At 41.7% G+C, this 25,904-nt stretch overlaps 3 protein-coding genes across 11 annotated transcripts; 2 read left to right on the top strand and 1 right to left on the bottom strand.

The window, feature by feature from the left end:
• Positions 1 to 430: 430 nt before the first annotated feature.
• LOC118412969 (transmembrane protein 62-like) lies at positions 431 to 11,659 on the bottom strand. 7 transcript variants are annotated; one of them, XM_035816073.1, is made up of 16 exons: positions 11,453 to 11,659; positions 10,602 to 10,815; positions 9,171 to 9,282; positions 8,460 to 8,597; positions 8,058 to 8,103; positions 7,571 to 7,718; positions 7,056 to 7,180; positions 6,718 to 6,840; positions 6,200 to 6,355; positions 5,665 to 5,824; positions 5,149 to 5,259; positions 4,550 to 4,673; positions 4,057 to 4,122; positions 3,506 to 3,616; positions 2,752 to 2,870; positions 431 to 2,210 (listed from the first exon to the last, which is right to left on the bottom strand). In XM_035816073.1, the coding sequence occupies exons 2-16, from the start codon at positions 10,776 to 10,778 to the stop codon at positions 1,875 to 1,877; spliced, it is 2,052 nt and encodes a 683-aa protein (XP_035671966.1). In that variant the 5' UTR covers positions 10,779 to 10,815; positions 11,453 to 11,659; the 3' UTR covers positions 431 to 1,874. The 7 variants fall into 7 exon arrangements, with proteins under 7 accessions (XP_035671966.1, XP_035671958.1, XP_035671974.1 ...); XM_035816065.1 differs by lacking the exon at positions 2,752 to 2,870 and adding an exon at positions 2,931 to 3,049 and having other exon boundaries at positions 11,453 to 11,658; XM_035816081.1 differs by lacking the exon at positions 2,752 to 2,870 and adding an exon at positions 2,931 to 3,049 and having other exon boundaries at positions 4,589 to 4,673; positions 11,453 to 11,658.
• Positions 11,660 to 11,763: 104 nt separating this feature from the next.
• LOC118413018 (protein FAM177A1-like) lies at positions 11,764 to 15,719 on the top strand. 3 transcript variants are annotated; one of them, XM_035816141.1, is made up of 6 exons: positions 11,764 to 11,937; positions 12,770 to 12,937; positions 13,611 to 13,619; positions 13,750 to 13,816; positions 14,125 to 14,222; positions 14,537 to 15,719. In XM_035816141.1, exons 1-6 carry the CDS (start codon positions 11,833 to 11,835, stop codon positions 14,669 to 14,671), a joined length of 582 nt encoding a protein of 193 aa, XP_035672034.1. In that variant the 5' UTR covers positions 11,764 to 11,832; the 3' UTR covers positions 14,672 to 15,719. The 3 variants fall into 3 exon arrangements, with proteins under 3 accessions (XP_035672034.1, XP_035672044.1, XP_035672052.1); XM_035816151.1 differs by having other exon boundaries at positions 11,766 to 11,937; positions 13,614 to 13,619; XM_035816159.1 differs by lacking the exon at positions 13,611 to 13,619 and having other exon boundaries at positions 11,812 to 11,937.
• Positions 15,720 to 19,923: 4,204 nt separating this feature from the next.
• Positions 19,924 to 24,884, top strand: LOC118413009 (fatty acid hydroperoxide lyase, chloroplastic-like). The gene is made up of 3 exons (XM_035816129.1): positions 19,924 to 20,833; positions 23,028 to 23,192; positions 23,617 to 24,884. The coding sequence occupies exons 1-3, from the start codon at positions 20,036 to 20,038 to the stop codon at positions 24,079 to 24,081; spliced, it is 1,428 nt and encodes a 475-aa protein (XP_035672022.1). The 5' UTR covers positions 19,924 to 20,035; the 3' UTR covers positions 24,082 to 24,884.
• Positions 24,885 to 25,904: the final 1,020 nt, after the last annotated feature.

The following is a 25,904-nucleotide window of genomic DNA, read 5'->3' as shown; positions in this document are numbered from 1 at the left end:
AAAATGAACCAAGTCTGTTTATTAACTTAATTTTGCTACATGCCATTGACTATGTATATTGCATAAATGTGTGAACAAACATTTCTCTGTCATATCTTTCTAAGCAGTGTCAATTCTATCTCAATAAATGCAGACACATTTTGCCATTAAGATTTGGTCAACTACATACAAAAGAAGCAACAGGAAACACAATTGTGGTGTTGTTGAAATTTGCTTTAATTGCTGAGGAAACCTGATACAGCCTGGGTACCATCCTCTGTAGATGGAACTAGCGGTTACTGCGGAGGGTGGTGTCCAGGCTACAGCAGATGTGACATCACACGTATAAATAGTTACATCAACATACAGATCATAAACACACTTGTGAACCATATTCAAAACATTGTGTGGCAAGAGTGTGCTCTCATTTTCACACTATATACATACACTAGATACCTTTAATTCCACGACACATATACATATATAAGTACATCAACAAGACAACAATGGCTTTGACACATATAGCAGTCGTCCATTCAAATTTCAACTTGGCTGAAGCTCAGGGTTCCTTTCAGTGACCCTTTGGCTGATTTGTATTTGCCCATGTAAATATTACATCTTGGTTTACACATCAGGCTTCTACAAATGTATTACTGACCAAAATGACCAGTCTAGTTAAGACTGTGTAGGAATGATGTGTGAACATGTAAACTAACAGATGTATACATCTCTTCCTTGCACTGTGTTCCAAAGTTCTACATTTCAGCTTGTCACCTATCTAGCCTTCTTGATTGACTTTTTGAGATTTTTCGTTGAAAACAAAAAATGAGTAGATCAGGACTGTCTCTAGCTTTAATTTTTTTTAATCCCATCATTGCTTGGGAGCTCATTTATTTGTTAATTTGCTCTGTTGAATTGGTTATTTTCAGCCAAGAAAACATTTTTTAAATCAATTTTGAGTCATGAAGTTAGATTTTTGGGACAAACTGAGTGAATGTGAATTTTTTTTTCATCCAAACAAGCAACTTTCCATCCTGGAATGGAAGGGCAGGTTCTGGAGATTAGTTTGACTACAAGCCAATGCAAATAAATCAGGTTTTTGTAAGTGACCTTTTCACCCAACATCAATATTCCCCATCAGATGTGTTGCTGGACAGAGACAAATCTAGCATTGCCATGTCACAGAGAGTTCACAATGCACAAAACCTGCAAAGACAACATCAATAACCTACCAAATTGTATGCTCATGCAAAAGATGTCAATACTCTATTTCACACACATTACACTACCTTTCATATCTAACACATATTTGCTACGATGTGGCTTAAAAAAGGATTGAAACGTTTGCACTTTCTGTGGTCAGCAGCAATGTAACATCAACATCTGACACAGGAACTGTATGTCTTAGGACTGCTTCTATCTAGTCCTTCAATATAAATGTACTATAAGTACTGCCAGTGCTTCATAATGTTTTTGTGCTCTCCAACACGAAATCATGAATACACATTTTCAATGTATTACTACTGCACAACATAATCATTTCAATCACAATTCAAATTTCAGCAAAAAGCTTTTCTTTTTTCTTCCTACTCTGAAATTAGGTCCCCATTAAAATAAGCGAATTTACAGTACCTCATCATCAAATGTAATGAACCCTTGATTATACTGTGAGGAGGTCCATGTAAGACAAGATATTGCACCACATTCACCTGTCTTCTGTCATGCTCAACTTTAATAATGTGGCAAGTGAGCCCACTACACAAGTCTGGACTTCATGACTGCTATATTTCACACATCTCATTGCAACACTTGCAACTTTTCACTTTCACACTGTGCTGCTAAAATAATCCACATAAATTTCATTCAACTTAAAACCCTGAGATACACAGTGTACATCATCTAACCAGGTGGGCGACTTTCTCCTTTGGCAACGTTCGCACCTTGTAAATCAGCCAAGCGGCCAGAAGAAGAGACCATGTACGCAGGGGACATATTAGAAACGACATGGTCCCGTATGCAACCAGGACCCAATAGCTGGAATATAACTGCCAGATGAGAAAGAAGACCCCAAACCCATGAAGTCGCAGGAGCCCGATGAGCTGCCGATACAGCCTGTATCTGGGTTTGGCATGGTTGTTGGAGGCTTGGTTGTTTTTATGGCTGAGGTGGCATAGATGGTTATCCAGCAGCATGGCAAGGTAGACTGTCAATGGCACATGGAAAAGGGCGATCTGAAAAGCAAAGCATACAAAAGGCATTATAGCTGATATACTTGCTCTATCATCACACCTAGAGCATTCTAATGTACTGAACCTACCTACCTACCTACCTACCTAGTCAATTGACCTGAACATCATGTGCTGAACATTAATTAATAAAGACATACTGAATATGGTATATATAAATGGACTAAGAAACCTGTGCTTTGAAAGAGAGAGAGAGAGGATGATCACTTATGAATAAAAGTAGCAAATTACTTACTCAGGTATACACTTATAAAAAGTATAAGAATTTCATTTATGTCTGTGTATTTGTGTTGTGGTCATTGACATCACAAGCAAACCATTGAGGACCTTCATGGCATGAGGATTGTAACAGGTACAATGTATGGTAACTTGTACATGCATGAAAGTTCTTGGACAGTTGAAATACATGTATTGGTAATACATGTATCTACCAATCATGAAGAACTAATCTGAATTCAAAATCCCCCAATTGTGAAGAACCAATCTGAATTTTAAAATCCACAAAATTCTCAACTAAGATTCTTACCTGTACTGAAGCAAAGGCATAGGTTTTTAGCCCCGGCAAGGAGCCACCGGCTATGTACGTCCCATGCATGAAGAGCGCACCGTAGTGCCCTCTGATCAGTTCTCCAACATACCAAGGGCCTATGGTAGCAGAGACACAAAGAGAGCATTGACAAATAAACCCTTCACTATATTCCTAACCTGCAGAGTGGCATAGGCATGTGACCAGAGTCCTGGTACGTAGGCTCCAGCTATGTAGGTCCCGTGCATGAAGAGTGCACCATGGCACCCTTGGATCAGTTCGCCGTAAAACCATGGGCCTGATGTAGCGAAGACATGCAAGAAACATATAGTCACTTGACTGGGAAAGGTAACACTACAGTGCAAACATATCCACTCACCTTGTGCCACTCTGCAAGAAAAATTTTGCAGGAATCTACACTTAACAAGGTTAAAAATCAACGTAATCATCTGCTGCTGGTACTATTGTAGTGAAGCTATGCTGCAAACAAAAAATTGCCATTCAAAATGAGATAAACCAGGCTGTATAAATCCTAATTTATGACTGACCAAATCTGGTTGCAGCAAAAAAAAAGATACTGTACACATGAAATCAGAATTTCTTTTGATTGATCCACTTTATCACAATTAGTGACATAAAGTTACATACCAAGTATGAGCCACTAAAAAGCAATTTCACATTCAACCACGAAGTCAAGAGCAAACTACTCATACAGCCCAGGAGTGAGTCTCAAAGAAACCTGGTTGAGACCCACCTATAGGAATGTAGACACCGAAGCAGAACAGCGGGTAGTAGAGCTGGTCCACCTTGGTAAGCAGAGACAGCCGTGACAGCCACTTCTGTACAAACTGGCGTGGGTACGCACCTGCAAAAAAATGATATTGGGACTAAGGGCCTTGACACATTTGTCATATGATTGTTGTATGATCAGAAACTGCAGGCATTCTGGGGATAGTTGTGCATTTGTTGCACAAACTTAAGCTGTCATGCTGCCAAAAAGGCTTAGATCTTTGTCTTGGTTGGTTTTGTTACAGCAAGCTTGAAAATCGCAAGATAACAAAATCGCAGGAGGACGTACAGTGAATGTGATAGCACCATTAGACAATTTCAGAAGAAACATTAGAAGACATTACATTCCATTTATTTTCTTAACTAATTCAACAAGACCAACAGATTTCATGGCATTCACAATTTTCAGGTGTCAATGAGTTACATTTTTCATGAAATTTGTGACAGAAATTACATTATTTAGTGCTATGAATCCATGTATCGAAATTGTATTGATTCTAGGTGATTATATATTACCTTTACTCATGTTCATCATGCCACACCAAGCTGATATTCCCAGTAATTCCAGTAAACGAGAACAGCCTGATGGTGTTCAAGGTAAAAAACAACAATTCCAACAGAGGTCACAGAACAATGATGATCTAATGGCAGATGGAAAAAATAAAATAATGATGATTTGTGAATGAAAATAATTCTAGAGAGAGTAAGTAAAAGTGGAACTTGGAAATTAAGGATGATTCCTGGGCGATTTCAGCCTGGTATCCATACTATTCTAGCCCTCTGATCACTTCCCTGCAGAAGACTGCAACTTTTTTCCATTCAAACATTAAACTTTAAAACAAGAGAGAGAATCATTACCTGTCGATCCTATCTTATTCAGGATCGTAACCAGAAATAGAACATTTTTCTTTGCTGGGCCTAATCAGATGAGCTAGAAATAGGCTGGATACCAGGCCAGGATGATTAGGGAGAGGATGAGCAGACAGGAATGAGGGGGAACCCTTATTACCACAGCCAGCACCACCAACACTGTCCAGGCTGGACCCACCTGGGGGCAGGGCAGGGCTGCAGTACCGCAGGACTGGCAGGGACAGGACACCAGCCGTGAACACCAGCACGAATACAAGCTTCATCTGGAACAACACACAGGAAGTAGTTAAAATCTTTCCCACACCATTGGGTGTGTAGTGGCTGTACCTGTTTCCATTTTAATAGCTCTTGGGCTACACAGACCACTACAGTAGGAGGCTAATCCACTGCTTAAATGGAGTGTGTTTAACTCCCATACTTTCTCTATATCCCTCTCTCCGAGTCGGGTCGGGGTTTGAACATACATGACAATAGATCTGTAAATAGTTTCATCAGGTTGTTAAATCACTACCTTCTCAGGAATTGGTTGTATAACTTGATGTCATTGGGAAAAAAAAAGCACATATTCATACTGGAATGATATCTCTCAACTACTCAACAAATCTGTTTTCATGCAACATATCATAACGATTTGTTGTAAAATCCTATACTTTCCAACTAATGATACATCATTGTCCAAAAATAAGTATGTTCATCAAGTCTTCAGTCTGAAAGTTTCAGGAGAACCAGTTGACCCACCAACACCAGCCAGTCTGTCTGCAGGATGACCGTCTGGACAAAGGAGATGTTAGCCCGGCTGCCGTCCACAGAGAAGGGGTGCTCCTGGTGCCGGGTACGACCTTTCCTGTCCTGTGTGGGGAAAATTAGTAATCTCTAAAAAAAGTTGCCACAATTTCATATCGTAAATCCTTTCAATTTAACTGTTAGTGTGCATGTATGTCTTTTGAGTTTTTCACTACACAGTACATGTTATAAGCTTTAGATGATTGCATAACTATAATTCAAATTTTTCTCTGTCTCAGTGTCTCTGGTACACTGTATGGTCTTAGACCAGAATCATCTGGAATGTATATGCACGTGTTGTTTCACAGAAGGATTAAATTGGACTCATATGGAAGACATTCGAGCCTTGAATATTCTATGCAAAATTATGGCACATGTGTGATCAGATGGTACTCTTTGTGCAGTGAGTTAAGCATTCAAAAGTTGTGTTCCATGTTAGTGGCATGTTCCTGTAAGACACCCAAAACTCACAGAGACATCCACAGCAATGGTGTGCAGGCCTGTCCCATAGTCTGCAGGGTTCCAGGGACAGGTGAATAAGGGTCCCTCCACATGACTGGCCTCACAGAACCTCACACCATCCAGCCACACTACCACCTTCTCTATGGGATCTGGGGAGAATGCCAGCACCCTACAGAATGGCGATAGAACTTAAGGTTAAGCATTGATGTACCTACATAAAAATTGTCCCATCATAAAAAGATAGGGCAATCTGCAAGAATGGTTTTACAAGTTTGGAACAGGCTCCAGTCTGTCACAATGTTAAGTTTTAAATATGATCTACCACCTATAAATCTTTCAAAAAAGAGTACGGGAATGCCCTGGTGTGCAATGGTCCAAATCATTTGGTCGGTAGTTGGTGATTCACTGCAAATCACCCAGGTGGAGGCCTGGCAAACCTCTGTCTCATATCAGCCATATGGTGATTTACATCATCCACCTAGACGGCAAACCCGGCAATTTCTACCCGACACACAGGGTCATCAGAATGAAATATTAGACTAACCTGATGTGGGTAGAATGCCGTATCCTCCCCAGAGGTTCATGGGAAGGTGTTGCAAACATGGCATGTTTGGGGTTGGTCACCAGCACCACTGGCCACTCCCCGAGTTTCACATCAACGAACGACAGCATGTCATGGTCAGCAGCAAGTAGGCGATACCTGCAGCAAAATTACGGACCTTTATTTCTAATACTGAAATATTTGTACAATCTACCTTTGATAACAAGGGAGGGGTCATCTTAGACAGCTCAGACCAAAGTCAACACTGTGTCAGCAGTTGTAAGTTTCAAATCAAATACATCTCTTCATAATAGATCTATCTAGATCATTAACAGTTTAAATTTGGAGCTTGAAAAATGAGCACTTTTGAGACTATTGCTTCAATTAGTTTAGGTCAACAGACAGACTTTCACTGATCACAATCAATTCATGTACAAAATCGTAAAAGAGAGCCTTGACACCCTAAACACCAAATGCAAGTATAGCATTTTCTTGTTATAAATGGTGAAAGTGGAGCTCACCTCCTGTTGTTCATCCAGTCCGACAGCTCCAGCTCTAAGGTCCCGCCCTCCTGCATGGAGTACATGACAGGAAACAGCCCGCCCAGGTCGTGCAGGTGGCCACACAGGTAAGCTATTCCATTCCTGGGGAAAACATAACAACAGGAGAAAGTCCTCCATTACAGCATGTCATGGGATGGAGATGTAAAAAATACTCATTATTGCTCCACCCTTGTTCTAATTATTCCCTTGATACAAACATCAAATTGATCAGGTAATGTAATAAATGAAATGAAAAAATGTACACAAATGTGTTACATGTTTGCTGTATTCAGAGGAGTTGTTGTTGTTCCCAGTACCTGATGACATGTTTGATGCCAGGGTTAGGAGACAGGATTGTAGCAGTAGGGTGATGCCCCATCCAGATAGTCATGTTACTGTGGACTGTCTCATCTGCAAGGCTCTGTAGGGTGGCTAGGGAAGACTGAGGGAGGAAACATTGCAGCATTCAACCTTCCCAGCTCACTACTATGACAACATCTGAATCTAAACAGTTCAAGTTAAGTTACCCTGCTAAAATATTTCCTAACAATAGCTTGGAGTGATCACATGGGAAACGTATCCTTAGCAACTGCAAAGAACTCTCAGGTCTCAAAATACACACTCGCAATCTACAAGTTGCAAATAATTTGTTCAGATTGAAGAGCCAAATTCAACAACTTGCCATATGGCAAGCTAAAAGTATACAGACTCTGTATTATGAACTGCATTGCAGAAAACAGATGTCAAGTATTTCTAACCTTGATTCTTTTTCTACTGAACGGCTTACATCAACTTTACATGTATATTGCAATCTCATTAAACAGCACCAAACCTCATTAAGATAGCCGAAGAAGTTGAAGGGTCTCCTTGGACCAGGGTTGAGGCAAGCGTCTAACGCCACAAAGGAGTAGGTTCCAAACGGAGTCTTGTGGGCGTGGTGGTATGATATCTTTCCTGTCTGCCCCATGGAGGAATACTGTCTGTAGGAGGAAAGATTGACATTAAGTCAACATGACTCAACACAAGTCAACAGTGCTTTTGTGGCTGCCTAATGTGCAGTACAGTAGCTGGCACAATATATGGCAGCAGTTCTGTTGTAAAGCTATAAGGTTCCTAATCCTTTGAATTATAATGATCATTTATTGACATCTCTTACAACTTATTTTCATTGGCACATTTAGAGAAAAGTTTAAGCATTAAAGTTGAACAGACAGTTCCACTATGATAATGTATTGTTGAATATGTTTTTTTTTTCTGATTCTGGATATCTCACTATGAGCTAGGACACCTAGATGTTTCAATTCACATTAAGCACATACCTGAAGAAGTTTCTATTGCTGTGCAGTGCAGGGATATCAAAAGCATCTGGAAGGCACAAAAAGAAGTGGTCAACACTTGAGGCCTACTGGTACATTTAAGTACTGTTTACCTACAAAAATACCTAAATATGAAACACATCCTGGCTGCGCATGTCATGAGTCAAAATGTTTAACATCTACTAACACAATTCTACAAGAACACATATATGCTCCAACTTGAAAAATGCATCCAAAGTGATCTCCAACATAACATCCCCAGTTTGATGCACTACTGCGTATCTAAACTGTGCATACGATACCTGAGGAGTACTGCACTAGAGATCTCACAAACACACTGTTTTTCAAAGTGGTTGATATATGATTATGTAACCTGGTAGATGAATATCAATGGAGCCTACTGACCATGGTTGCCTCTGATGTCCATCCACAATGTCCTCTCCATAACGTTAGTCTCCTTCAGCACACCGTAGTACGTCCTCCACTCCACCTCATACTGCATGGACCCTCCCCGGTCTATGGTCTTAGCATCGGTCAAATCACCTAATATACAAAATACACGAAAAACAGGTTTGGGACAGACTGTCAATTTCATAGAGCCATATGGTAGATCAGATGAGAAAATCAACCACAATCAGATGAGGCACCTGTACACCTAGCATGTATCATCATTTATGTTCAGCTAGGTTACTGATAAAAATATTGTCAAACTTCAAAGCCCCTTTTACACTATGCAGCACTCCAATAAGCCACCGATGTTGAATTTGTTTGACCCTTAATTTAACAGTTTGGAACATGATGGAAGATGTAAAGGTATGATTTAGTAGGCAATAAAACACACAAAATATAAAACGATCTGTTAATTATCTATGTAATTGGATAAGAGATCTGTCAAATGTTTGGTTGCTCAGTGGTAACACTAACAGTCTAGTCGAAAGATATCTGCATAAGGGGCAATGAACAAAGCCGCATACTGTCCAGGTTTCAATTCTCACAACTTTTTCTATCAGGGCTTTTTTAAGGGATATCACCTGGACAATAACAGAATAAGGACAGTTTACCTGATAGCAGCAATGAAAAATGGTTTATATATTTCCACATTCAAGCAAAACTTACCAGTTACCAGGACCATGGGAGGTTTAAAGACATCGACATTCTCAGTACAGAACTGCTTTAAGTCTGTCACTCTCTGTGGGTCATAGAACCTGCTGATGTGGATGTCTGACACCTGCAATGGGCAACAAGTTAGGAAAAAATGTAGTATTCAACATATTATTCTTGCCTCACTTTTCCATTTGTCTACTCAGACACTAGAATTAAATACATGTACGTTAAATTATGAGTCAGTGTTTTTTGCTCATATGCAAAAATCCTGGCTCTCTTGGGAGTGACAGCTGGCATGGTGGATCATCTAATAAGGTAGATGTAAATGTACCATTTGAACACATTACTCTCAATTACCATACTTACTGACTGTACCGTTTATTAAGGTACAATCACCGATTGCAATCATCAACAGGAAAACTACTCAATATCAAACACATCTTTTACAGATCAAGGTACATTTTTTACAAACACAAAATGAAATGAATGAAATGAAAATACAAATATTCTGTTCAGTGTACTGAAGACATATTCCATGATATCCTGGGACCCCTTGGCTGCAAAGTTTAGATCTAATCTAAATCTAATATCTCAGTGACTGGAAGGTTAATATAACATGATACAGATGCCTGGACAACATACCACAGACAACTGTCCATGGATCCAGTCAGTGAATATCAACAGAGGTCAATAAAATGCATGTCCTTGCTATTAAATGACCTAGTTATGACCAGAATAGCCTGCATATTGATTTATCAGGGTCTTCTTTTGCAATAAAGCCAGAAAGCTGAGCTAATGTGATCAGGAAAGAAGAAGCTTTAGAATTTTTTTTTAGCTTTAGAATTTTTTTTTAGCAGTGTGTTGCAGTTTTATCAATTTCAAACAAAACAACCACTTTGAAAGCATTTGGGCTTAACAGGTGCATGGTAACTTTGGTAAGAGATCTGGAAAATAGCCCTCAACAGTGCCATGATGTAACACTGCATTGCTGTTGCAGTACTAAAGAACACTGCCACCAACAGTGCAACTACCAGCCTGGCATCCATCCATATTCTAAGCTACCTGGTACCTATCCAAGAACCCGTTGGACAAGGACCAGGTATAAGTATGGAATCCGATGAATACCAGTCTAACAAATGACTCGGTATTTTTCTTTCACAAACATTAACAACATCCCGCAATGTCAAACCCTTGCAAGACAGGGAACAACGGATGCATCTGCATCTGCATAGGATACCCCCAAATGACCCCGCGAGGGGCAAAAGTAGGGGGGGGAGCTGATGCTGAACCAGATAGTGAGTGAGTGTGAGCACGAGAATGATATCGCAAGGAGGTGACAGAATCACAAACTGAAAGTGCGATGTGAAGAAAAAAAAGAAAAACAAGTTGTTTTCCATCAACAATCTCACATACAGGGAGATTGAGACAGACTTCAATACCTACCTGAAGGAACCATAGTAAGTTGTCTGCCGTCCCCCCGGGATAGGGAGGTTGGTGTGAGCGTGGGTGCTGTGGCAGGCTCTGCACATCTACTGTGTACCTCCCCTTCATGTAAACACACAGCCAGGACAACACAGACACTAACAACAGCACAGCTCCCTTCAGCAAACCACTGGCCATCTTCTCTTCTTCCTGAGTCCGGTCCTAACGTTAAAATCTGGGAACAACACAACAGTTGTACTGTAACTTCATTTATGTTTGCAGGGACTTAATTTGATAGTACAAGGGAAGTGGAGGTCCTGGATTTTTCAGTGTTTGTGGTTGAAATAAATAATTTGGAAACTTTATTCACTGTGTCATGAATTCACAATCGCAATGAACCATTTATTTCAACAACAAAACAGCAAAAAATGAAACCACCATTGATGTTTCAGGATTTACAGTATTTTGATTTGATCAGTAAACACAATGAATTGAAAACACTTGAGGAAAATTATGACCTTTGATCGGGGACATGGGGGTTACTTTTTCTCTTACATTTCTATGTCATTGTTCCTAATAAACGTGCTGGTGTGGCTTCTATGGGTTCTTTTGTCCTTGTGTCATAACATGTTCTGTTTTCTGTTACAAGTATTAATAACGTTAACGTTACACCTGTTTTATTATTCTTTCTCAACAGTGTTTGTAGGTCAAATATGGGCAGTATCGCAAATCTCTGAGATACGCTAAGGTCAGGGACATTCTACCATCAACAAAATAACAATGAAAACAGTACAGTTTTAAGGGGAAGTACAAAGATCAAAATTTGAGGGAATACACCAACCGCATCATCACAACACAACATGTCATCTTACCGGTCCAACGGTCGCCGTTTCTGTCCCTGAGGTCACATTGCCGGCTTTCTCACCTCAGCAACAACTAACATCATATCTGAATGTACATCGGATGTGTTTGGTTACCGTATTTACCAAACAACGGGCTGTCTATCGCTCAGCGCCTGATGTGCCTGGCACAATGACTCACAGATCATCAAATTTTCGTCCTGATCATTTTTCATGCCGACATTGCGTCATTCTTTTGGGTTCAAAGGTCAAATTACAAAATTGTCATAAACATAATGCCAGCTTATCGGAAAACTTCATTAGCCACAACAAAATATAACTTCTGATTTATCTTTTGGTAAGGAATTGGATGTTTTATTACAAACATCTCCGTTTTTTATGAAAACACGAAAATGAGTCCCATGAGAATGACGTCATCTTTAGAAATAACCAAGATGGCGTCGTCAGGTGTTTCAGTTGTCGCTACAGACGATGTTTTACTTCAGGACAAACGAATGGTGAAGTATCATTGTCAAAACTTGATGCCATTTATACTGGGGATCTTATGTTGTTTGGATTATGTAATTTAAATGTTACTGTTACCAATAGGAAAAGCTTTATGAGTGACATTTTATACTTACATGGGAGGGGGTTCAATTGCAGGTTGTTGTTTTTCTTAGAGATCGAAATAAAACTGGAAAGGGAATACTATACTCAATATTTTATGCTGAAATGCTGCCACAAGCAGTGACAACTAAGTCACTCCGTTTGATGATACGATATGAGACGGCATGCTAATCACTGGACAGTCCTCACAGTCACAGACCCAGCATGACAGTAAGCTGAGATGAAGAGTCCAAATCATCTCAGCTTGAATTATTCGAGTTCAAGAGGATCGGTTCCAACTGGAGTGTAACTCCTACTCAACCGAAGAACTCTAATCTACTCTAAAAAAATTAAGCTGTGAGACTGTAACCATCAGGAAATCACAAGACAGAATGAGAAGAAGGCACAGCAATGTTACATAGAAGTAGGAAACAACCTCCTTGATTACACATTCTTTTGAGATGTCAGTGACTTTCTGTACTTTTGATATACAACGTAATCAAGTATAACCTTATGTAATCTAGCCTGACTAAAATTGCAACCCTAGCGGCTGGCCCTACAATTGCCGCTGCCCTAGGGGAGGGGTTAGTTAACCCCAGCCCACGAGAGATTGTGTAAACACAGGCTGTTCATGATCCAACCTTAGACATATCAAGGAGGTTGAACCTCCTTGGACATATTGAGTCAGTGATAAATCTGACATGGTGAGTACATAAGGACAGTATTGTTTCTGCCCCCATCCAGGATGACACCCAGGGGTTCCACACAGTGAGTCTGGATGAACACCTGCCCAGCTGTCCTGCCCATAAGAAGAAGAAGAAGCCGCGGCGTGTGCTCCACTGCAGTGATGGGATCTACGAGGAGTTCAGCACAGATGAGGAGGATGAGGTGGATGAGCCTACAGTCGACCCTGTAAGTCATGTGTCTCTCCTACAGCAGCATCTGTGTAATACTGTAAATGCATTTAAGTTCGCGGGGATTTAATTTCGCGGTAGCGGGAAAAAGGACTTTTCGCGGTGGTTTTAATTTCGCGGTAGCACCATAGACTGCAGTCTCATACCATGATAGAAAAATGTTCGCGGTGGTTTTAAATTCGCGGTGAAGTGGTCACCGCGAAAACCGCGAACGTTAATCCACCGCGAACATTTCTGCATTTACAGTAGTTTATAGGTGGTAACCTCCCAAACAAAAGTCAGGAACCTGTTTTTAAACCATGATAGAGTAAGGAAAGTAGTGCTGAATTGGAAGCGCATTTCCCAAGGACACAATGTCTAGCTAGGATTGCCAAGAACCAAATCCATGACCTCGTGATTTCATGTCTCCTAGCCTGGCCACTCAGCCATTTGATGCCAGTTTATTAATGAGAGGTAATCAATTCTAAAATCTCTCTGAAAAGGAGCAAAAATTGAATCATGGAAGTGATTTGCGATGACAACAATCAGTACTCACAACAAACAATGTCAAGTATCTAAGTCAGCACTTAACAATTCAGGATGTCCACCATATGAATTCAAAAAATGACTTTATGTACTTAATGCAGTTGCTTCTTTCTCCTCTATGCAACCACTGATACCTAACTCAAAAAAAGGACCTGGTAAGTATTAGCATATGCTAGTTTTAGTTGTCACTTCTTCTACTTTTTCTGCTAATGATGTTCTGGCATTGTTAGTTGTTTGATAGCATTGGAAAGTTGACATAACATTCTTTTTTTTCATTCCCTTCAGAAAACTCTGACCTGGGGCCCATACTTGTGGTTTTACACCACCTTCGTTGCAGGCAGAGGACTTGCAGGTAAAACTTTAAAAAAAAAACTCAATTATACTTATGAGAAATGTTATTGACTTTTCAAAAGGGATGAATTTATGTAAAAAAAGAATGTTCCGTAAAAGTGAATGGGATGTTGCTTGCTGCATGGCACATAGATGCTTGGACTTCACCTTTTGGTTAAAAGGTTGTATGGACAGACAAAGTACAGTTTGTCTGCATCTGACAGATATTCTTAACTTTCTTCTCACCTGAATTCTGATGTAAATGCTTTTCAGATAGTGTAGGAAGGGTCTGGTACTGTCTGATATCTTGTCAATGTATATTTTCTGTAGCTTGTGACTTCCTTGGTGAAAAGCTAGCCTGGTTTTTCGGCATCACCAGTCCCAAGTACCAGTATGCTATAGACGAGTATGAAAGAATGCAGAGACAGGTCAGTGTTGATATCTAACACTAGAGTAGGCATCTTGACCTGCCTTTTACTATGTTGGCAAAGTGTTATCAGCGTACTCTGTTCTACACATGTATTACAAGGGTGGAGTAAGTTCCATCAAATGTACATACTCTGTTGACATCATTCAGTTCTGAAATATATAGTTGGTTTCTATGTTGTCATTCATTTTAGAAATCGATAAAGGTACTTGATCTCTATTCCTTTACGTTTTCTTTACTGTTCTGGCTGTAGAATTTTTTTTCTCATTCTAATCTGAGCATAAGAGGTAATAGTGTCCATCAACAATCTGGTAGGACAAAGAGGAGCAAGAGGAAGCAGAGAGGGAGGCAGAGGCTGAGAGACAGAGAGCCAATCAGCAGGCAGCTGAGCAGGTGAATGACATGGAGGGCGGAGCTACAGCTACTAAAGCTGAGCAAGTGGAGTGTTAGTTATAAAGAATCCTCCTATAGAATTACAGTGTAAATCATGAAATATTCGCAGTGGTTTTGTGTTTGTGTTTGTGACCTCTCATCGAAACTGACTCATCACATGGCAAACTTGTTGTCATGTTACCTCGGTTTTGTCAACCACAAACTCAAAGACACTGGGAACTCTTGATTTTCACCGTCCCGCATTATTTACGTGCTGCAACCTTTCGTGAACTTACAGAACAAAGAAGCACATGGAGCTGTGAAACTCTCTTCTGATAAGAATAAAAAGTGTAAATATGAGAGTTGAGTTAACAGCGCACACTGCACAATCTCTGTATATGAATTTTGGTATGCTTAACTTACTCTCTTGAGATAAATATTTTGAATTTTTTTATTGTTGAAATACAAATGGAATGTGAGGCTGTGTAAATAAAATCATGTTTATATGTCATTGTTACAGATAATTGTAAGGAGAATTTAGTGTTAGGCGATCATCTGTCATTTTGCACGTTTATATGTACTATTCCAGCACGGACATCTGATTGTTACCAGTTAGCACAAATCACACTCTTACGCATAGAACTATTATCCTGAGTACATAACGTATTTCTGTGATAACTATTGATAGGTATGGTACAGAAATATTGGGTGCCTTGTCCAAACTGACCTTAACACAATTGTGTAGTGTTTGACTCATGGCTCAACTTTATAAATTGTAGACTTGTAGTCTAGTTTACATTGTAAGACAATCTTGATTTGATTTAGTCAGAATTCAAATTGATATATACAGTATGATTGATTTTTGAGTATACAATTTTACTATAAAGATCAAAAAGATATGTTTCAAACATGTAAAATAGAATGCAAAGATTTATTTTGTTTGGTCAGAAGTATAGAAAGTGTGTTTTTATTGTAGTTTATAGAAATTGTTTCTGTTATTTAACCTAGCATTAATGCAAGCTTCCTTATAGGATGAGGCATTAAGTATGACATACTATATGCCAGAATTGGTTTCTGAAGAAGAGCAAGTTTTTTTGTATACATATGAATGTGTTTGTATTAGATGTCAACATTAAATCAAACCAACTCAAGTTTTGTTTTCTGTTTTTCTTACAATTGTTTAATACTGAAGTAATTTTGGTACCCTTTTTGCTGCTGATAACAAAAGGAGCAAAGTTTCGCAATTTATTCAGCCTTCACAATACAGAACCATCACTGTACCAGTAGAAAATTGCACTAAGAACTACAGAAGGCATCAGAATGCCACATGTATTTACAATTCATCAGTCATTTAGGCAAAATTCCAAACGCTATACGTCATGTACGTTCCCTGATGCCTATAGCGCATGATGATTAGTGAAATAGCGCCACCTAGAGCCCACGCCAGGGAATGCAGATTCATTAGCACCTGTTGGATCCAACCAGAACTGCGTAGTTAGCAAATATCACACAACAGGTGGATGGTTTCATGCTACGGGGTTCGCACATGAACAAATGTTTGGTTACCTAGGGTTGAGACTCTACGGGTTCTATCTTAGTTCGCCATAATTAGCGTTTTATCGTAGAATTTAACACGCCAATTTAGGACAGTGTAGAAGCTGCAAAAATGTAACGGCGCATCTACCCAGGTAATGACACGGTGCCGTAAGGTTGACTGAATTTCGTTACCAACGCTGACACAAGGAGACTGGAATTTAGCACAACTCCCACCCTCACGCGATGTTTCTACATGCTCAAGCGCAAAAATACAAGTCGGAGACTTGGAGGAGTGCCCACGTCTGTGACGTGGTAAGTAGAGAGCTTTTTTTTCTGTGCAAAATGTAAATAAACCAACCTATTTGTTGTGGCCATTTCTCCATAGAAAATGCAGTAAGATGAGCAACGTTGTGTCTGAAACACGAACGGCAACAATCTTCAGTTTTTTTCAGCGCCGTCTGACTGGTTGTACACAATTGTCACTACACGTAGCAACAGCCATACAACATACAATAACACATGGTCAAGTAATCACTTGGAGGAAATCGGCTGATGCGGTCGGAGCAGCAACAACAAGAGAGTTCTGTTGAACAGGTAAACAAATCTTAACAATGTCCACTTCTCAAAACAGTTGTCCACAGAGCTATAATACAGCTTCTGTGTGAAACTCGGAAACTTGCATGTTCATTATGTCTAGAATTTTCCTGCATAATATTCCATTGGTGCCCCAGCCTCTCAGATATACAGATTTATTGCTCGTCTGTTGTAGTGAAGTACAAAAGGCACTGCTTCATCATAGAGACTCTAGTTGTGTAAACCAGCGTATGAAAACAGTGTCTACACCGTGAATAAGTGGTTCCCTCCCCTGCATTGGGGAGATCGAATGGACGTGCTAAATATCAGGTGTACCGACAACTAGTTTGAGTCCCTCCGTTTGCAAGTGCTGGCGCTGTGCTGTGCCCCAATGACTTCCGATGGCAACTCATGTGAAATAACAACCTGAACCACCTGGGGATGAGGTTTGTTAACAACAAAGGTGTCTGTCAGATGTCACAAATCGACCTGAAAGGTGGGTATATTAGTAGTGTGCACCAGCAAAGCCTGGACGTCAAGGCAAGGTATGCTGTACAAAAAAAAAAAAAGGTGCGCCCCATGCCAACATTCAGCAGTGTAGTTGACAGCGAACGTTGTTAGGAATGGGATAGATCATCGGACTTTACAATTATTCTGCTTGGCGTAGTACTGACAGCCACAGTGTCTCCTGTTTCAAACGGTGACAAGCCATGCTAGGTACTGTGTCAACCTTTATGGTGGGTAACATCACACAGAGCTGTCAGCGATTCGAGCCATTTGGTACACTAGAATGGACCTGCTATGTACACGTTGTCTCAAACAGGTACGACACCGGCTTTGACGAGATTAGAAATATTTGAAAATATGCAGACGGTCAGTAAAGTTATAGTATTCTTCTTTTCAGAGAGAGTCAATTGACAAGACAATTTCTAGGGAGGAGATTTGATTTGTGTCAGGTCTTCAAATTTCAAAAAACTAAATAGACCAAGAACAGTCATGTTCTTACGCCTTGCAGAATATCCATGTATTTCAACGTATAGACAACGGCCAATTGTGTCTGCATAAACTATAGGAAATGCCCACAATGACAATTCGATCACTCATGAATGCAGTCATGTTTGCTACGAGGCTTTGATCGTTTCAAACAAAGACTACCACAGAGGAAAGGTGCGGACGCAGCACACTGGGCTTATGGTCTTATTCCGGACGACAGGGTCCTTTCTTTCACACAGAGGTCCCTACCTCATACACATACATGTACCTGTCTCACACCTGTGTGTCCGGTAACTCTATCTCCATGTGTACGTCATACTGTAGATATACCTACCGGCGGCCTCGTGCCCGTACGGTTATCAACCATTATCCATGTAAGAGTCGGTCTCCTTGGAGATGAAGCAGATCACTGTTTGTAACAGTTGAGCACAGACTTAGAAGGGGAACTGTTAGTCTAAAACAGTTTTCCTTACGGGGTAAAATTCGGAAAAGGTGGAGTAATTGGTCAGGAGAGTCGGTTCGCGGGAATTCCCCCTCTGGTGGCCAAACTCCCATGATATAGCCAGGGAGTAAACGTGCTTTCGGACGAATGGCCGGTGGCATTTTTCTAGTCCTTTTCTGGTCATTTCTTGATCTTGGGCAACAACAACTTTAAGTTGTTGTTTTTTGTACACCAAAGAAGACAGAGTGCAAGGTGACGTACCCCCTTCCCTGAATCAGTAACAGTTTCCAGTCAGACGCTCTTTCTTGCCAGATAGATTTAGACAAGGCTGGAGCCAAGTGTTGGGCGTCAGGAGTTCGCCAGTCACTGGAGGAATGCGGCTATGGTTATGTATGGCATTGTCCTCTACAGCACAATACAAATTCGTCTCAAATTATCAATTCTATCAACCAGCGTCTGAAAGACATTTATTTTCAAACTTTTCTAAGAGAGATACACAATGACAACAAAGGTGGATCCGCTAAAAACAAATTGAGGTCTTACAGACTGTTCAAGTCCACTTATAATGTGGAACAATACCTGGATATTGACAATATTCGGCACAGGACGGCCGTCACAAAACTACGAGTCAGTTGCCACAAATTACACATCGAAACCGGAAGACATAACCGCACTCCTCTAGAACAACGAATATGTAGATACTGCAATCTAGATAAGTTAGAAGACGAACATCATTTTGTAGTAGAATGTAGTTTGTACAAGAGAGAGAGAGCTGAACTCTACAGACTAATAGAATCCATGTTCCCCCACTTCATACAACTAAGTAATATAGACAAATTTATATTCCTTATGAATCTAGACAAGCCTTTACTTATAAAGCATATCTGTTCTTACATTTTCAATATCACAAAGAAACGAGAAGAAGCCGAATGTACGCAGTAGAATACGATCCTTGAGTAGTGTAGATTCATTGTATCATTATATCATGTTGTATCATTTGTTGTGACCTGTACTAAACCCAGTGGGTATGAATGTACAATAAAGGTCTTCATTCATTCAGTAATGATCATAATGAGAGTTTTACTCGACGAACTGTCCTTTCAGTGCTCCGGATAACCCGTATCCTTTCCAAAAGGGTACGACATGTACGTGTATTTGGAAGGAATGGTAATTGCCGAAGTGCCTCATTTGTTACCAACATACGTACACATAGTTCACCTAGCAACATGTCACGTTACAGGTCTGATGATATACTCAGACTATAAAGGTGAGCATGAGGGAGACGACCTCTAACACTAGTAATGATAGTAATGTTGATGGCAGGACAAAATCATTTTAAGAATAATTGCTCGATGTCTCGAACTCTCAGGGGATCCTGTCCATTTTACATAATGGATTGTCAGAAATGCATTGAGGCGGAATGAGTACAAAGATAGAAAGTTTTCTGTAATGTATTCTGTTCTGAGCTTCAGTGTTCTCCTCCAAATCGTGAAAACCCTGAGGTTCGTGCCGACCGTACGGACTGTTTGGTCATGTGATTATCTTCCGTGTCAAGAGTGGGGCGGCCCTTAAGACACTTTGTTTTGGTAACCGATTACATCGCCAAAAACAACCTGGGGGGACCACAAAATTGTCAAAGAGAAGTCAGCCAGAAACTACATCGGCACGGCTTAATTGAAATGCCAAGAAAAGAGCCACAGCTCAGCCTATTTGTTTAACTCCTGGTGTCTACTTGTGTCACTTCAGGCGATGCCAATCCCGAACTCACTGGACCGGCTTGTAGCTGCGCGGAGGCCTGACAAAGTTTGCGCATTCCTAAGTGGAGTTACACAACAGGACTACACTTTACTTTCTGGGTGGGAACAGTTAGGCTTCGCGGTCCTGGTTGTTACATAGACATGGGGAACTGCTGCTCCAACTATGCGGGCATGTGGCGGGCCCTTCAACAGGGCAACTACTCCATAAAGGAGATCAACTACGGCGGGGCGGACGCCACGGTGCTCCGGAGAAACATCGGGGTTACTGTCGTCAGTCTTCTGGACCAACACAACATTCGGTACGTGTTTGACATGGACCTAGTGGAGAAGGTACCGTTCACACTTGGTAACACGGCGTTACGCCCGGCGGTGCTGGGTGGACACTGTCCGGGCATGTTGTCAAACGGAGTGGAGCACGTCAGACGGAAGGAGTTCGCCATGGCGGTGATCCAGAGGAGCCTGACCAACAGCCTGTTCTCCACGATGGTGGAACAGCTCCACGCGCACACGTCGATGTGGGCCACGGTCGGACACAACATCTACGACTTCGAAGACCGCGTGAACCGGTTCTGTGCGGACGCGGTGTCGACGGTCATCCTGGGCACCACGCTGCCGTACGAGTCTGTGCGCGCCTGGCAGAACGGACTACATTCCCACAGGCCGCGGGTGCCGACTCTGGGCCGGTACCTAGCCAAATCTCACGCACTGCGAGCCCTGCCCGTACTCCTCAGGAACATCAGAAACGCGCCTGCCTATGAGGAGATAATTCATCTGGGAAAGACGTGCGGACTGACGGAGGAAGAGGCTACCCATGAGATCCTGTACACGATCGTGGGCCACGCTCTGCCGCAGGTGCAGAACCCGCTCCTCGCCTGCCTTGCCGCCTATGCCGCCATGCCGGATCTGGACAGACGGCAGATGTGGGAGGAAATGAACAAGGTAATTGTCAATTGATGGTGATAACACCTTGTTTCTAACACCTTAACATTATATTACACTTGTAGTGGACGGTAACGTAGCAACCGGAGCCTATGACGTTTCTTTTACACATTCCCTGGGGCCGACGGAAGTGCAAACTGCAATGGACATTGCTTTCGTCATGCGAGTAAATTTTCATTTACTTCTGTAACACTTAACAGTATCTAATTGGGTCAGATTAGAGCTGATTTCCTGAGATAATCCCCTTTGTACGCCCTGAACAGGCCTGAGGGCTACTAACTGGAGAGAGGAAAAAAATGGTGGTCAAAATACAAACGAGTCCAACCGTAGATCAGTACTAAGTATCATGTGCTGATTCTGCACCAAACGTGACTCCAAAGAGTAGCGGGACATTTTAGGGAAGACATCAATACTACAGTCTTGTATAGAGTTTCAGTATGAGAGAGCTATTTTGGTCTGCTCCTTTGCGAAGTTGAGCTTATTGTTCAAGCTGTCAGTGCTTAGCTGGCGGATGAGATGATAAGATCTCTACTTCTTCTCTCAAGGTGCGAAGAACACGTTTCATTTCATGATCAATTCAAGTTACTTTTGTGATGAGAGAAGACAACGGTGTTACAACGTAAACCAAACATTTGATTCAGACGCATGGGCTGGATTTAGGCCTTTGGTATGTTCAGGAAAACGTACTACTCTGACACCATCGTGTGTTTAATTGATTGATTGATCGGTAATTTAATCCAATGTACGCCAATGCAGATAATAACGTGGGTCTTTGATGCAATTTTCTGAAGTAATTTTGAATTATCAAAACGACAATAGGGAGGTGTGGTGTACATACTTCATCAACAATGCCCTGCTCCACTATCTCTATTTCGTGAACAGTACATGGTCACCGCCCAACAATTTAACGACAGTTGTGATGTAAAAATCTCTAGCATCTTCCTTTGGTCGAGCAGGTTGCATGATTGGCAAGCAAAAAAAATCCCCCAGACCTCAAGGGACCATTACCACAGAAGCCGAGAATTGCATACAAGAACTATCGGAAGTTCTTATCGGAAGGCGATAGAACTAAGTTCTTATCGGAAGGAGAAATTTCGACTACTCCGGCCACTTGTTCAGTTTCCAACTAAGGAGGTTAAGTTGAGTTGGCGGTGCCATTGCTAGACTACATTGCGTAACAACAATTAAAGTTCCGTAGTAGACTACGGTACACATGACCTGTGGTAGAAAGCCTAACGGCCCACCTGCCACATTCAGAGTCACCCACCGTGGCGCGTGCCACCGGTCACTACCTCCCCGGCATGCGGCCCTGCCGACATGTCAGTCGACTAGTCCGGGGTCGGCGTCCAACTCAAGCACAACGACTCGGTGTGCGAACCTCAGTTGCAGTCTTCGAACGGGGCTGGTTTTTATTTTAGGGGGGCTGGTTCGCGATTTTTAACGTTGTCTAGGTTCTCTTATGCAAGGGAGTTTGCTGTGGAAGGCAAAGTTCTTTCCACGGCAAAGTCCCTTTGTCGACAAACTCCCTTTCCCAGAATAAGAGAACACAGCCGACGTTGAAAATTGCGAACTAGCGTCCCCCTAAAATAAAAATAAAAAGCCTCGTTCGAAGATTGCAAGGCTATCGGCGTGAGGAGGCAAACATGTCGTCTGCACGTCGTGGTGTTGCCCTAAACGTGGTCTTCCTGCACAAATGCTATCCGATCGGACGGGTTTCGGTTTGTCATCTTGACGGCGTACGGTTTACGCTAGATAAGAGGCGGTTTAACCGCGAGACTTAACACCTGCCCATTGAATTAGTATACTGTACAAAGACCACAATTACTAACAAGTAAGTAACCGTTAAAGTGAGAGTACACCATACTATTGCCATTTTTAGTAACACCTTTATTGATGACATCTGTCTGCGCATCTGTTTTTGCCCGTAAGTTTAAAAAAGTTTGCGATCATACTGTAAATCGTGCAAAAGCTACAAAATGAGCAAATATATTCGCACGTTCGCATCAGTTTTAAGTTGAGGTGCCCAGTTGATGTCATCTATATAATGAAGTCATTATGGCCCAAGAATGACAAGAATATGACAATTGCTCACCTTTTCATCTTTATAACATCGTCGGTTGCTTTTATATGGTGTTATGTGTGAGAGTCCGAGTGTGTAGTTGCTGATGACAGAAGAATGTTACATATCCGATAGGTCCTGCATAATGTGGGCACGTTCACGGAGGCCGTGCTGAGCTCCATGACGTGCGTGGAGAGTTTTATCCTGGAGGTGCTGAGGCTCCGGCCGCCGATGGAGATGTTCTTCGGCCGGGCGCGGAAGGACTTCATCGTGAAGACACGCGACAGGGAGATCTTTCAGGTAAAACTTCTATCTAATAATGAAATCTCTTAGTATGATAGCATGACTTCAAGTATACAGCACGAGGTCCTCCTTCAACAGAAAAGAAACTCCGAGAGCTATGAGAGCTTGCAGGGTGCAAAGCACAATGGAAGAAGATGACGAAAGACCGAATGCAGCTGCAGGACGTTTCAACGACTGCAGATGCAGAAACCACTGAATAATGATGACCATTGCAATCCTAACGTTGTTCTATGTTTAACTTCGATAATTTAAGCCTATTCAGAAAATGCTTACTGTTATTCCAGGACTTCTTTTCATAAACAAAGCACGCTTTACAGAACAACATTTATAAGTTCATAACAATAACATTAGATATAGATATGCAGTTTTGTTTGGTCCATGATAAAACATACTTCACCCATGTACCTTCCTATGTCACCAGGTGCACGAGGGTGAGGTGGTGTGCGGCAGTGCCTTCTGGGCCGGGCGGGATCCCACGTCCTTCCGGGTCCCCATCATGTTCCGGCGGAACCGTTTCGCGTGTCCCGGCAGCGAGGCCCTCCGAGGCTCCCTGATCTTCGGGCGGGGTCCGCTCACGTTCCTCCCGACCACCGAGAACCACCAGTGCCCCGGCCTGGAGCTCGCCATGGGCGTCCTGAAACCGTCCATGGCCTGGCTGCTGATGTTCTGTAAGTGGAAGCTGACGGAAGAGCCGAAGTGGAGCGGGAAGAAACGGTCGCGTTGCGGCAAACCCGACAACCCCATGGGCATGGTCACGTTCAAGTACTACCCCACTGACGTTGCCAACTATTACCCCCTTCCCGGTGTCACTCCGTCAAACGAAAAGGGCAAACCCGGCAAAGACAATTCTCCTAACGTATCATCTTTTGTGTCATCAATTCTTTGAAACGTCAAGCTACAGAATGTTCCCATGGCTTATAAGTGCCGCTAGGGTCATGTAAAGATTTCAGTGTTCCGATCCCTCGTAGCAATTTGTTAATTTTCCTATGAATTTTTTCTCACAACACGTATGTCATGAGTATAAGAAAATACTTTCAACGTTTTTTCTTTAAATGAAAGAGACTTTTAAACATACACTTCTACCGGAGGTCCCGAACTAGTTGAATATGTTTGCTGCGCTACTTTCACTACAGTTTCTAATCCTATAAATGACAAAATAAAATAATCCATTGATCTAAGCAACTGATTAGAATCCGATGTAAAGCACAGGAAACACAATGACACATTGACCTTGGAATAATAAAACGATAATGGTTCTATTTTTGAATGGCTTTGCAGTTTACAAATCTGCACATAGTATTAACACTAAGCTGTATTTTATTAGGAGCTTTTAGCAAGGATTACTTGTACGTGTTGCCTTAACCGTAATCACAGTTAGAATACTGGCAAGATGTTAATGTACATTTGTCTGCCTGACCCGATGAGTGTGGAACATGTATCTTTGAATCTGTTTGGCATGTTGATTATCCTTGCATTTCTACCCTTCGTCATTGTACAGCATTATTTGTTTATCAAGATTTGTAAAGGTATATGTAATATTTGTATATCAACATATGTATGTACATTGAAACTATTGCTCTGTCGTGTAAACGTTTCAAGCTCAGGCGGGACGAGACCGTCTTGCTCTTAGCCAAGATTCCACGAAATACAATGCATATATGTATATCACAAATGTGTGTACCTACCTTATGCCTGAATGATCTTTCTGGGGATACTTTTTTGCTCACAGTATCTCCTACTTGGGGGCCCGAAGTCATCAGATGAAGTATTATATTCCTACATTCTTACAGTATAGATACATCTTTATATCGTCCCGAGGTATCAACACATTTCAGAGTCCAGCTGCAGATATCTCATGTCATCATGGTGATTTAACACTCATGTGGACTGGCTATGTCACATCGGTGCGTGTTAAACTTCCAGATGCCAGTCTAGTCACCTGGTGTGTCGCTCACTTGTCCGTCCCCAGGCCGTACGTGTCCTCAAACAACAGTCGCTCCTGCTCCTGGGAGATGCGGCACACCAACACACAGCTCCCGGCCGTCAGGCAAAACCTGCGCGGTATGCAGAGACGAGAAAAAGCGAAATGATGGTCTAGGAGGTATCTGATCACGACGCTTATAAAGATCCCCCTCCGCCTACTTGTTTTTTTCCAGGTCGTTAACATAATTTATGCAATTGGAGTCATTCTTTGAATAACCGTGGTAATAAACGTATTTTGTGATTTTTTTTACTCTTCTTTACAAAGTCATGATCAGATTCTTTGGGGGCATTGACGTAGACTTAATATAGCCAATTGTAAGGAAAGTTTGAACCACATCCTTAAGTATTCGAACAGGGACAACTTTCTGCATTCATGGAGCTGCTGACAGAAGAAGTAGAGTGTGAGAGAGAAAAAGAAGAATGCACTGGCAAAAATAATTTGTTTTCCTTATGCAAAAACAACTTGTTTTCCTTATCGGGTTAATCATAACAAGGCTGGCATCCAGGCCGCAGAAAAGGGACTTTTCATCCACAGTACCCAGGTACACACGGCTTTGATAACCCACCCTATGGCAGCCAGTAGCAGACAGGTGTACTCTATGGCCACAGGTAGCGGCAGCTGCGACCCGTCCGGGTACTGCAGCCACCGACGCATGGTGTCGATATCCACGATAGCGGCGATGATGGACAGCACGGCGAACATGTCGAACATGAAGATCTGGGAAG

This window comes from Branchiostoma floridae, chromosome 1 (genome assembly GCF_000003815.2).
Source record: "Branchiostoma floridae strain S238N-H82 chromosome 1, Bfl_VNyyK, whole genome shotgun sequence".
Taxonomy (NCBI): domain Eukaryota; kingdom Metazoa; phylum Chordata; class Leptocardii; order Amphioxiformes; family Branchiostomatidae; genus Branchiostoma; species Branchiostoma floridae.
Note: the sequence above shows the minus strand (reverse complement) of the source record. Positions and strands in the feature narration are given on the sequence as shown.

What these genes read in the sequence shown, in the direction of transcription:
- LOC118412969 (XM_035816073.1), bottom strand. Translation starts at nt 10,778, where the DNA reads ATGGCCAGTGGTTTGCTGAAGGGAGCTGTGCTGTTGTTAGTGTCTGTG. An exon ending in CATGATGAACATGAGTAAAG is followed by an intron (nt 3,617 to 4,056) that starts GTAATATATAAT and finishes ATTTTTTTGCAG; the next exon opens with GTGCGTACCCACGCCAGTTT. An exon ending in ATGCCTTTGCTTCAGTACAG is followed by an intron (nt 2,211 to 2,751) that starts GTAAGAATCTTA and finishes TTTGCTTTTCAG; the next exon opens with ATCGCCCTTTTCCATGTGCC.
- LOC118413018 (XM_035816141.1), top strand. Translation starts at nt 11,833, where the DNA reads ATGAGTCCCATGAGAATGACGTCATCTTTAGAAATAACCAAGATGGCG. An exon ending in TACTTCAGGACAAACGAATG is followed by an intron (nt 11,938 to 12,769) that starts GTGAAGTATCAT and finishes GCCCCCATCCAG; the next exon opens with GATGACACCCAGGGGTTCCA. An exon ending in TGCAGGCAGAGGACTTGCAG is followed by an intron (nt 13,817 to 14,124) that starts GTAAAACTTTAA and finishes TATTTTCTGTAG; the next exon opens with CTTGTGACTTCCTTGGTGAA.
- LOC118413009 (XM_035816129.1), top strand. Translation starts at nt 20,036, where the DNA reads ATGGGGAACTGCTGCTCCAACTATGCGGGCATGTGGCGGGCCCTTCAA. An exon ending in TGTGGGAGGAAATGAACAAG is followed by an intron (nt 20,834 to 23,027) that starts GTAATTGTCAAT and finishes CATATCCGATAG; the next exon opens with GTCCTGCATAATGTGGGCAC. An exon ending in GCGACAGGGAGATCTTTCAG is followed by an intron (nt 23,193 to 23,616) that starts GTAAAACTTCTA and finishes CTATGTCACCAG; the next exon opens with GTGCACGAGGGTGAGGTGGT.